The 13,306-nt window shown below is 32.5% G+C and overlaps 1 protein-coding gene across 1 annotated transcript in view; it reads right to left on the reverse strand.

The window, feature by feature from the left end:
• plcb1 (phospholipase C beta 1) overlaps window positions 1–11,637 on the reverse strand; it is a 79,653-nt gene extending 68,016 nt beyond the window's left edge. Inside the window, exon 1 of the mRNA XM_073827514.1 lies at window positions 11,539–11,637. Coding sequence (XP_073683615.1) covers window positions 11,539–11,637 — 99 coding nt within the window. The remainder of the gene's footprint in view (window positions 1–11,538) is intronic.
• Window positions 11,638–13,306: the final 1,669 nt, after the last annotated feature.

Here is a 13,306-nt window from a genome sequence, read left to right on the forward strand (position 1 = left end):
CTTGCGTGGGTCTGCCCACATTCTAACTGCACATCTAAGTTGGGCGGCGCGCCGTGTCTTCGCTAATGTAATGCAGCCGAGGAAGACGGGAATTTTAAAGCATGAAAGTTGCCATAGCAACAGGCCAACATTTGCCGTTTTATTTGCAGAGAAAAAGCTTTTTAAACGTCAACATTTTCAGCATAAGCTCATGTAAAGCTGCACCGCATTATTGTGCTGATCGCAGTCAGACTCCTCCAGAATGCCCACACCTACTGCATTTATTTAGTCATTACAGCTTCTAAAAGAGCACAGCGTGTATCCAAGAGATGGGATTTTGTCCCTTTTCATCCTGAGAATGTAAAACCAAGATGCAAACCATGGGTCAGATTGAATTTGAGCCACAGACAATGATTTTCTTCTTCTTTTATAACATTTTATTAAAAAATTTAATTAGACAAAAGGCTAGAAAACTCATCAGACTTCAGTGCACTGCTTAGAGTTACACATTAAAGCAGCTCTTTTTTTGGACAGAATTCATAGTAGAAGTAAAAGTATAGCTTTAGAGCATTACATAATAGACAAATATACTAATATCACCATCAGCACATTTTACTCTGGATAATTTGGATAAAAAAAGGGTTGAAATAAGAAAAAAAGGCTGGAACATTTGTCTATAAGTCTAAAAATAAAATAAAATGTATCATGAATGCCCACACCTACTGCATTTATTTAGTCATTACAGCTTCTAAAAGAGCACAGCGTGTATCCAAGAGATGGGATTTTGTCCCTTTTCATCCTGAGAATGTAAAAACCAAGATGCAAACCATGGGTCAGATTGAATTTGAGCCACAGACAATGATTTTTCTTCTTCTTTTATAACATTTTATTAAAAAATTTAATTAGACAAAAGGCTAGAAAAACTCATCAGACTTCAGTGCACTGCTTAGAGTTACACATTAAAGCAGCTCTTTTTTTGGACAGAATTCATAGTAGAAGTAAAAGTATAGCTTTAGAGCATTACATAATAGACAAATATACTAATATCACCATCAGCACATTTTACTCTGGATAATTTGGATAAAAAAAGGGTTGAAATAAGAAAAAAAAGGCTGGAACATTTGTCTATAAGTCTAAAAATAAAATAAAATGTATCATGAATGCCCACACCTACTGCATTTATTTAGTCATTACAGCTTCTAAAAGAGCACAGCGTGTATCCAAGAGATGGGATTTTGTCCCTTTTCATCCTGAGAATGTAAAACCAAGATGCAAACCATGGGTCAGATTGAATTTGAGCCACAGACAATGATTTTCCTCTTCTTTTATAACATTTTATTAAAAAATTTAATTAGACAAAATGCTAGAAAACTCTAGAAAAATGTTGAAAATGGTATCAGACTTCAGTGCACTGCTTAGAGTTACACATTAAAGCAGCTCTTTTTTTTGGACAGAATTCATAGTAGAAGTTCTGTATTTAGCTTTAGAGCATTACATAATAGACAAATATACTAATATCACCATCAGCACATTTTACTCTGGATAATTTGGATAAAAAAGGGTTGAAATAATAAAAAAAAGGTTGGAACATTTGTCTATAAGTCTAAAAATAAAATAAAATGTATCATGAATGCCCACACCTACTGCATTTATTTAGTCATTACAGCTTCTAAAAGAGCACAGCGTGTATCCAAGAGATGGGCTTTTGTCCCTTTTCATCCTGAGAATGTAAAACCAAGATGCAAACCATGGGTCAGATTGAATTTGAGCCACAGACAATGATTTTTCTTCTTCTTTTATAACATTTTATTAAAAAATTTAATTAGACAAAATGCTAGAAAACTCATCAGACTTCAGTGCACTGCTTAGAGTTACACATTAAAGCAGCTCTTTTTTTTGGACAGAATTCATAGTAGAAGTTCTGTATTTATAGCTTTAGAGCATTACATAATAGACAAATATACTAATATCACCATCAGCACATTTTACTCTGGATAATTTGGATAAAAAAGGGTTGAAATAAGAAAAAAAGGCTGGAAACATTTGTCTATAAGTCTAAAAAATAAAATAAAATGTATCATGAAATGCCCACACCTACTGCATTTATTTAGTCATTACAGCTTCTAAAAGAGCACAGCGTGTATCCAAGAGATGGGCTTTTGTCCCTTTTCATCCTGAGAATGTAAAACCAAGATGCAAACCATGGGTCAGACTGAATTTGAGCCACAGACAATGATTTTCCTCTTCTTTTATAACATCTCACGTCATTCTGGATTTGTTCAAATGCATTGTAAAATCCATGTTATTATTGTTAATATGCTGTTAGAATTAGATAGAAAATGCTAGATAAATGGTATCAGACTTAAATTTGTGTTTTAAATGAGAAAACAGATTTAAGTTTAATGGTATTAGACTTGAAATTGTAATGAAAAAAATATTTTAATTAAAAAAAATGCTTAAGGCTCAAGTCTAAAATGTTAAAAGTGGTATCAGTGCTACTTAGAATTACACTAACATTTTTTGTTGGGCAGAATTTATAACATGGATTTTTTTTTTATTAAATTAGAAAAAAAAGCTAGTAAATTCTAGAAAAATGTTAAAAATGATTTCAGACCTCAGTGTGCTACTTAGAATTACACTATTTTTTGGTAGGCAGAATCTATAACAGATGAAAAAAAAATGAATTAAATTAGAAAAAAAAATGCTAGAAAATTCTAGAAAAATGTCGAACATTTTCAGACTTTAATGTGCTCCTTAGAATTATATTAACATTTTTTTGGGGGGGGGGGTTGGCAGATGGGAAAAAAACTAGACAAAAATTAGACAAAATGCTAGAAAATTTTAGAAACATGTTGAAAATGACTTCAGACTTTAATGTGCTACTTAGAATTAATGTGCTATATATATATATAAATGAATTAAATGAGAAACAATGCTAGAAAATTCTAGAAAAATGTTGAAAATGATATGATGATAGCACATTTTACTCTGGATAACTTGGATAAAAAAGGGTTTAAATAAGAAAAAAAGTCTGGAAACGTTTCTATATGACTAAAAATAAAACAAAATGTAAAATATTAATAAAAGCTAATAGTATATACTAAAATAACAGTGGCTCAGAGCATTATTGTGCTGATCGCAGTCAGACTCCTCCAGAATGCCCACACCTACTGCACTTATTTCGTCATTACAGCTTCTAAAAGAGCACAGCGTGCATCAAAAAGATGGGATTTTGTCCCTTTTCATCCTGAGAATTTAAAACCAAGATGCAAACCATGGGTCAGATTGAATTTGAGCCACAGACGATGAGTTTCTTCTTCTTTTATAACATCTCACGTCATTCTGGATTTGTTCAAATACATTCAAAAATCCATGTTAGTTATTCTTGTTAATATGCTGTTAGAATTAGATAGAAAAAGCTATAGATAAATGGTTTCAGACTTGAATTTGTGTTTTAAATGAGAAAACTAAATGATTTAAATATATCAGACTTAATTTTAATGGTATTAGACTTGAATTAGTAATGAAAAAAAATGTTTTAAACAAGAAAAAAATAAATATAGAGACTTAAAATAATACATATTAAACATAATAAACCAACTTTTTGGACAGAATTTATAGAAGACATTTCAAAAATTAATGTTTTTAGCTTTAAAGCATTAAATATAACACCTAAAGTTACACTAACATAATGAACCAGCTTTTTTGTAATTTGTAATGAAAAAAAATCTAATCAGAAATAAAGCTAGAAAAATGCTAGATAAATGGTATCAGACTTAAAATATGTTTTAAATGAGAAAACAAAATGGTTTAAATAGTAACAGACTTAATTTTAATGGTATTAGACTTGAATTTGTAATGAAAAATTAAAATAATACATGACAAACCAGCTTTTTTGACAGAATTTATAGCAGACGTTTTTAAAATTAATGTTTTAGCTCTAGAGCATTACATAATAGACAAATGTATTTATATTTCCAGCACGTTTTACTCTGGATGATTTGGATTTTTTTTAAAAAGTGTTTAAATAAGGGGGGGGGGGGGAAAGGCTAGAAATATGCTAGAAAACACAACACTATGACTAAACAAAAAAAAAAAAAAAAATCAAAATCAAAATATTAACAAAAGCTAATAGTAAATACTAAATAACAGGCTCAGTACAAACAGACGGAATAAAAACAATAAAAGTCACATTTTTAGATCATATGGCAGAATAAAACCCATAAAAGTCAATAATAATAACAAAATTTTTTAAAAAGCTATATATTTATAATACTGGAATGCTAGATAAATGGTATCTTAATTTTAATGGTATTAGACTTGAATTTGTAATGAAAAAATATTTTAAACCAAAAAGAAAATGCTGATAATTGCATCAGGCTTAAGTCTAAAAATGTTGAAAATGGAATCAGACTTTAATGTGCTACTTAGAATTACACATATATATATATATATATATATATATATATATATATATATATGTATATATATATATATAGTCAAGCCCGAAATTATTCATACCCCTGGCAAAGTTACTTTTATTCAACCAGCAAGTTTTCTTTTTTGACCAGAAATGACACAGGCTTCTCCCAAAAGATAATAAGACGATGTACAAGAGGCATCCTTGTGGAAAAAAACATTCCTCAGCTTTTATTTACATTTGAACAAAAAGCGGCATGTCCAAAATTATTCATACCCTATGCCAACTGCCACAGTCTATGGGAAAATCCAAAGTTCTGTACCATTCCCAATAGTCCAAGCTGTTCTAAAGCATCCTAATTACCCTGATTCATTGGGAACAGCTGTTTTAATCAACTCAACAGGTGAAAAACAGAAGCTCTCTGCTGTTGGGTTGTGGACAGTCATGGCTAAGACAAAGGAGCTCACTAAGGACCTGCGGCTGCGCATTGTGGCTGCTCACAAGTCAGGAAAGGGCTGTAAGACCATATCTAAATGTTTTGAAGTTCCAGTGGCTACAGTGCAAAGTATTATTAAAAAATACAAGACGTTCCGCACTGTGAAAAATCTCAGAGGACGTGGTCGGAAGCCAAAAGTGACACCTGTGCTGGCCAGGAGGATAGTGAGAGAGGAAAAAAAGAATCCAAGGATCAGCACCAAGGCCATCCTGATGAATCTGGGCTCTGCTGGTGGCAACATCTCAAGGCAGACAGTCCAACGGACACTGAACACCGCTGGGTTTCACAGACACAGACCAAGGAGGACACCACTTCTCCAGATAAGGCACACAAAAGCCCGCTTGGCCTTTGTAAATGCTCATCAGGACAAAGAAGAAGACTTCTGGTCTTCTGTTTTATGGTCAGATGAAACAAAAATTAAAAATTTTTTCTAAAATGATGTAGCCATCATTTGGTGTAAAAAAGGAGAAGCCTTCAACCCTAAGAACACCATCCCCACTGTCAAACATGGTGGTGGGAACCTAATGTTTTGGGGGTGTTTTTCAGCCGGTGGACTAGGGAACCTAATCACAGTAAACGGCACCATGAACAAGAAGCAATACATCAAAATTCCCAACAACAACATCAGGCAGTCTGCAGAGAAACTTGGCCTTGGGCACCAGAGGACATTTCAGCATGACAACGACCCAAAACACACAGCAAAAGTGGTGAAAAAATGGTTAGCAGACAAAAACATTAACGTTTTGCAGAGTCCTGACTTAAATCCAATCTGTGAAGAGAGAATCTGTGGAGAGAGCTAAAGATCAGGGTGATGGCAAGGAGACCCTCGAACCTGAAAGAGTTGGACCTCATTGCTACAGAAGAATGGGCAAAAATACCAGTGGAGACATGCAAAAAGCTGCTCAGCAATTATAGGAAGCGTTTGATTGCTGTAATAGCCAATAAAGGCTTTTCTATTGATTATTGAGAAGGGTATGAATAATTTTGGACATGCAACTTTTTGTTCAAATGTAAATAAAAGATTTTTTTCCACAATGATTCCTCTTGTACATCCTCTTATTATATTCTGGGAGACGTCTGTGTCATTTCTAATCAACAACAACAACAACAACAAAAAAACAAAAAACAAATGCTGGTTGAATAAAAGTAACTTTAAGTCTGAATTTGGCAGGGGTATGAATCATTTCGGGCTTGACTGCATATATAATTTGCATTTATACAAAATGAATAAAATGAGAAAACAAAATGCTTTAAATGGTTTCAGACATAATGTTAATGGTTTTAGACTTAAATTTGTAATGAAAAACTCTTTTAAACAAGAAAAAAAGGCTAAAAGTGTACAATTACACTAACATAATAAACCAGCTTTTTTGGCAGAATTTATAGCAGACATTTTTTTAAATATATATATATAATTATAGAAAATTTTTGAAAATGATATCAGACTATAGTGCATTACTTGGAGATACGCTATAACATATTAAACCAGCTTTTCATTTGTTTGTTTGTTTGTTATGTTTATTTATTTATTTGTTTGTTTGTTTTTTGGGACAGAACTTATAGCAGCAGTTTCTAAAATTAATGTTTTTTAGCGTTAGAGCATTACATAATAGACAAATGTATGATATTACCAACATCAACACGTTTTATTCTGGATATTTGATAAAAAAAAAGGCTAGAAACATGCTAGAAACATGATATCAGATTAAATATAATATCTAAAGTTACACTAACATGATGAGCCAGCATTTTTGTAATTTGTAATAAAATAAAAATGAACTAAATTAGAAAAAAATGCTAGAAAATGCTAGATAAATGGTATCAGATTTACATTTGTAATCTAAAAAATGTTTTAAAGAAGAAACAATTTGTATCATACTTTTTTGTAACTAAATTACACTAACAACCAGCTTTTTTGACAGAATTCATAGCAAATGTTTCTAATGTATTTCGCTTTAGAGCATTACATAATAGACAAATGTACAGATATTACTAACATCAACAAATGTTTTACTCTGGCTAATTTAAATAAAACAGTATTTAAATGAGAAAAAAAGAGGCTAGAAACATGTAATCAGATTAAATATAATACCTAAAGTTACCTAAACTAGCATTTTTTGTAAATTGTAATGAAAAAAAAAATTACATTACAAAAAATAAAAAAATGCTAGAAAATTTTTGAAAATTATATCAGAAAAAATATCAGAATTCAATGTGCTACTTAGAGTTTTTGGATTTTTTTTTAGACAAAATTTATAGCACCAGTTTCTAAAATAAATGTATTTAGCTTTAGATCATTACATATTAGACAAAAGTACTGAAGTTCCCAACATCAACAAATGTTTTACACTGGATGACTGTGGATTAAAAAAAATCATGTTTAAATGAGAAAGAAATGTTAGAAAAATTCTAGGCAAAATGTTGAAAATGATATCAGACTTGAATACGTTACTTAGAGGTGCACTAACGTATTAAACCAACAGTTTGGTTTTATTTATTTATTTATTTTTGGACAGAATTTATAGCAGCAGTTTCTAAAGTAAATATATCCTGTATGATTTAATCTAAATATAAAAGCCATTCTTTATAGTTTTAGATCAAAGTACTGATGTTACTGTACCAAGATCAACAAATGTTTTAGTTTGGATCATTTACAGAATCACAAAATCTCTTAATAGTTGAATTAGTGGATTTTTGATTGATGTTGTAACTAAATATTCAAGGTCTATGCGAACTAAAAGCAAAAGTCAAAAAAATTGGTTGTTAAAACACATTGTTCAACCACTTAATGTAATATTAGAGAGAATAAGATAAATATTCAATGAAATGCCTCACTTCTTAAATCTCTGTAGCTTTTTCTAAAACAAATAAAGCCTGTATGATTAAAAATGCACCAAAATGGCTTTTATATTTAGCGTTAGAGCATTACATAATAGGCAAAAGTACTAATGTTATAAACAACAACAAATGTTTTCCTTGGACACTTTACAAACCACATCTAAATCTCTTCATGTTTAATTTGGTGAAGAGAAACACACCAAATACATTCATGTTTCTTGTTCTGCTGATAATTTGAATTGAAAAAAAGCGTTTAAATTATAAAAAAAAAAAGATTTTAGACTAGATATTAGACTAGAGTTACCTCACTTCTTAAATCTGCAGCCTGTATGATTAAAAATGACCAAGAATGGCTTTTATATTTTATACTGATGTTTATACATTAAACAATGTTTTATTTTGGAAAGTTTACAGAACCTCATCTAAACCTCATCAAAACATGGTTCATGGAGCCAAACTAAATACATTCTTAAATGCATGTTAACGTTTCTGATTCTGCAATGAAAAAAGTGTTTAAATTAGATAAAATTCTAGGAAAAATAGAATCAGACTTAAATGTATTATCTAGAGTTAACTAAACCAGCAGTCTCTAAAATGAATGTATCTTATTCTGTAATGAAAAAAAGTGTTTAAATTAGATAAAATTCTAGAAAACTATGGCTTCAGACTTAAATGTATTACCTAAAGTAACACTAACATCATAAACCAAGTTTTTTTGCACAGAATTTATAGCAGCAAATTCAAAAATTAACATATGACTTTTTATATGTAGCTTTAAAAGCATTAATAGCCAACATTACTGACATTAACCACATCAAAACCTCTTAATAGCTGTATTACAGTTGATTATTGTAAAAACTTTGTAACTTAATAGTTAAGTGTGAAATAAAAGCAAAAAGTCCAAAGACTGGTCATTAAATCCCATTTTGTTCAACAACTAAATGCAATATTATCTAGAATAGGCTAAATATTTAATAAAACACCCCTCTTCTTAAATCTCAAATAGCTTTTCTGACAGAATAGCAGTAGTTTCTAAAACGAATAAAGCACGTAAGATTAAAAATGACTAAGAATGGCCTTTATATTTTATACTGATGTTTATACATCAACAAATGTTTTACTTTGGATAATTAACAGAACCCCATCAAAACCTCCTAATAGTTGCAGAAACATCATAAACCAGCTTTTTTGCACAGAATTTATAGCAGCAGCTTCTAAAATTAATGTATAGCTTTTATATATAAATAGCTTTAGAGCATTAATAGACAAAATTATTGACGTTAATCAACAAATGTTTTACTGTGTAAAACATAACCACATCAAAACCTCTTAATATCTGAATTAAAGTTGCTTTTTTTTATTGGTGTAACCAAAAATTGGTCATTAAATCCCATATTGTTCAACTACTAAATGTAATATTATATAGAATAGGCTAAATGTTCAATAAAACACTCCTCTTCTTAAATCTCTGATAGCTTTTTTGGACAGAACAGCAGTAGTTTCTAAAATGAATGAAGCCTGTACGACTAAAAATGACCAAGAATGGATTTTATATTTTATACATCAACAAATGTTTTACTTTGGATAATTAACAGAACCTCGTCAAACACCTCTTAATACTTCATGGAGCCAAACTAAATACATTGTTAAATGCATGCTAATGTTTCTTTTTCTGCAATGAAAGAAGTGTTTCAATTAGGTTAAATGCTAGAAAAGATGGTTTTAGACTTAAATGTATTAAATGTTATCTAGAGTTGCACTAACATCATAAACCAGCTTTTTTGCACAGAAACTACAGCATTTCTAAAATAATGTATGGTTTTCAGAGCATGAAATTACTAATGTTAATCAACAAATGTTTTACTGTGTAAAACAAAACCACGTCAAAACCTCTTAATAGCTGAATTACAGTTGATTTTTGTTTAATGGTGTAACCTTAAGTCTAAAAAGTTAAGTCCAAAAACTGGTCATTAAATCCCATTCTGTTCACCCACTAAATGCAATATTAATAGGAAAGGAAAGGAAAGGAAAGGAAAGGAAAGGAAAGGAAAGGAAAGGAAAGGAAAGGAAAGGAAAGGAAAGGAAAGGAAAGGAAAGGAAAGGAAAGGAAGGAGGTGAAGTGAGGCCAAGTATGGTGACCCATACTAGGAATTTGTGCTCTGCATTTAACCCATCCAAGTGCACACACACAGCAGTGAACACACACACACACCGTGAACACACACCCGGATATTACTTATTAAATATCTAGTAGCTTTTCCGGACAAAGCAGTAGTTTCTAAACTGAATGAAGCCCGTATGATTAAAAATGACCAAGAATGGCTTTTATACAGCAACAAATGTTTTACTTTGGATAATTTACAGAACCTCAAGAAAACCTCTCAATAATTCAGTTAGCCAAACCGAATACATTCTTAAATGCATGTTAATGTTTCTTGCTCTGCAATGGAAAAAAAAATGTATAAATTACATAAAATGCTAGAAAAATAGGATAAAAAAATAAAAGTGCTTTAAAAGGTTCTTCACAGCGATGTCCTAGAAGAACCATTTTTGGATCCACAAAGAACCATTCAATCAAAGGTTCTTCAAAGAACCACCTTTTTATTACCTTTTTATAATCTAAAGAACACTCTTTCACCACAAAGAACCTTTTGTGAAACAGAAAGGTTCTTTATGGAACAAAAAAGACAAAAAAGGTTCTATGGCATCGTGAAGCACCTTTATTTTTAAGAGTGTAAAATGAATGCATGGCTTTTATATTTAGCTTCAGAGCATTAATAGATGAAATTACTGATTTTAATCAACAAATCAAAACATCAAAACCTTTTGAATTACATTTGATTTTTGATGAATCGTGTAACCAAATATTCTCTGCAAGAACTAAAAGCTCAAGTCCAAGAATTGTCCAATTAAAACTCATTAATCAACTACTACATATTACTCTTTAAAAAAAATCCAAATTAACATTCACTTCAATTTGTTACTTGCAGTTTCTTTAAAATAAATTGTAAAATGTACTAGCAATTTCTAAATGGAAATGTTTCTCCTAAATATTCAACAAGACTAATTTTCTTAAAATCTCTGCTAACAAAGCATCTGCACTAGAAGAAAGGAATGAAATCATGTTTATGCTTTAAACACACAGAAAGTGTTTAACATTTACCTTCTATAAAGTGTTCAAATTGCTTCATCTAAAGCTGCAGGGAGTTTTTCTCGCTGAAAACTCTCTCATCCAACAGGTGAATGTGTAAGAGATCCTCAGCACTCAATCAATGCTCATGCAGCACTCGCTACAAAATGCGACACATTCTCTAGCAAACTGCATGCTTGTTATCAAAGCTTTCATGGATTTATATCACAGACGCACTGTGGGGAATCATCTACGAGCTTGTTGCATTAATGCAGTCAGGTTTCTAGTGTCAGACTGATGCACTGATACATTACTGCACACAAAGTAACCTGATGTCATTCTCATGAGGCTCTGCAGAGACTCGGACACTTGGTCCAGATGGAGTCTATGAACATGCTGATGGACTTGAGAAGTCAAAACAGGGCGCGTTCCTCTATCAAACCCCGTCTAACATCAATAAAGATCAATGGGGAGCTGATTGAGAGGCTATGCGGCGTTCGTTGGCTTGATGCTGGGCTTGTAAACAATGCAACATCCGCGCCAGCGATCAAACAACCCGCATTCACCGCAGAAGCATCAGATGCATTCATTCTCTGACTTGAAGACGTCAAACACCCGCATACACACACGCAAACACACACTCACACACACGCGCGCAGGCTGATTGTGACTTACCTCATCCCATTTCATAAATCTACTGCCTCGCTTCAGACTCTCGGACACGCGCACCCGCTTGAGTTGAAGCGCATGAACGCCAGGTTGAGCTCCAGCCATTCAAGCTTCAACATTTACACCCAAAGCAGCGCAAAAAAGCAAGAGTCTCTCTCTCTCTCTCTTTCTTTCTTTCTCCGCGAAGAAGCCCAAGCGGAGCGCGCTGGATGACAGCGGAACAGTTGTGGTGAATGGAAACGCTTTACGCGCACGGATGGTCATTTAGAAGCGCTCGTTAAACGCATGCTGTCCGATTGGACTGAACGCCGCAGATCTGTGGTTGAGCATGAAAGGAGTGATCGAAGACGAGGAGCAAATGAGCAGCAGGGAGAAAGAGCGATCATAAATGATGGAGAGAGAGAGAGAGAGAGAGAGAGTGAGTGAGTGTCCTCCGCGCATTGACTCATGTGCGCACTGAGATCCAGCGCCTCCTAGTGCGCATCGCATCCCTCCCCTGCTGGATGAACCGGCACAATTAAACATTTCCTAACCTCTGCAAAGAACACATACACAAAAATGTTTTTAATATGTTATTTAAATGACAAATAAATCAAAGTTTAATTTTCAATAATACAGTATGCTGTAGTAGGTAATAAAAATAATATATATATTTTATAAAAACATACAGGCCTATTAAGAAAGAAAAAAAGACTGTTTTATTGCCATTAAGATTTTTTTTTTGTGACCAATGGCATAGGTTTGATTTTGGCATTGGTGTGGACATAATGGCAGACAACAGACATTTAATTGTTTGGGTCATAGCTAAATTCAAGCGATATCCGACTTTGGAAACTATCATTAACACTATAGTTTAATCATGGTAGCCTAATTAGTAAAACTGTGGTTATACTACCAAAAAAAAAAAAAAAAAAAAAAAGAAAGAAAGAAACACATGCTACACTTTTAGTATAGTAAAAGCATGGTCATTTTCTTAAAGGATGTGTATCTTTTTTTTTTCTTTGCTTTGTTTATAGCAAAGAAATGGTTTGATGTTTTCTACTGTTTAATAAAACATAAAGGAAACCAGAAGTAAATATTCGCAAATCTGCTCCGAAGTACTGTTTTGAATCAAATGATTCACAATCATTTTTTGGTTTGGTAATCTGCGCTCTGAAGTACTGATCTGAAAAATGATTTGCGAAACCATCATTTCAGATCAGGCCTTGGAGCGTGGATCAAATCATTCAATTTGCAAAATGATTTGCAAACCCGCTTTGAAGTTCCGATTTAAATCAAATGATTTGTGCACTTTCCTCGAAGTTCTGATCTAAATCAAGTGATTCGCGATCTACACTTCGAACTACCTGATCTGAATAATGATTAGCAAAACATCATTTCAGATTACAGACTTGGGGTGTGAATCACGAATCATTCGATTCGCAAAATGATTCACAAACAAACCTGCTGAAGTTCCAATCTAAATCAAATGATTCAAGATCCACGCTCCGAAGTTCCAGTCTATCAAGTGATTTGCGATCTGCACCCTAAAGTACCGATCTGAATAATGATTTGCGAAACCTCATTTCAGATCATGCCTTGGAGCAATCCATTCAATTCGCGAAATGATTGCAATCTCGCTTCGCAAACCTGCTCCGAAGTTCTGATCGAAATCAAATGATTCGTGAACCTGCTGTGAAGTTCTGTTCTAAATCAAGTGATTCGCGATTTATGCTCCGAACTACCGATCTGAATAATGATTTCGCGAAACATCAATTCAGATTACAGACTCGGA

Source organism: Garra rufa, chromosome 21, assembly GCF_049309525.1.
Source record: "Garra rufa chromosome 21, GarRuf1.0, whole genome shotgun sequence".
In the NCBI taxonomy this organism is placed as follows: domain Eukaryota; kingdom Metazoa; phylum Chordata; class Actinopteri; order Cypriniformes; family Cyprinidae; genus Garra; species Garra rufa.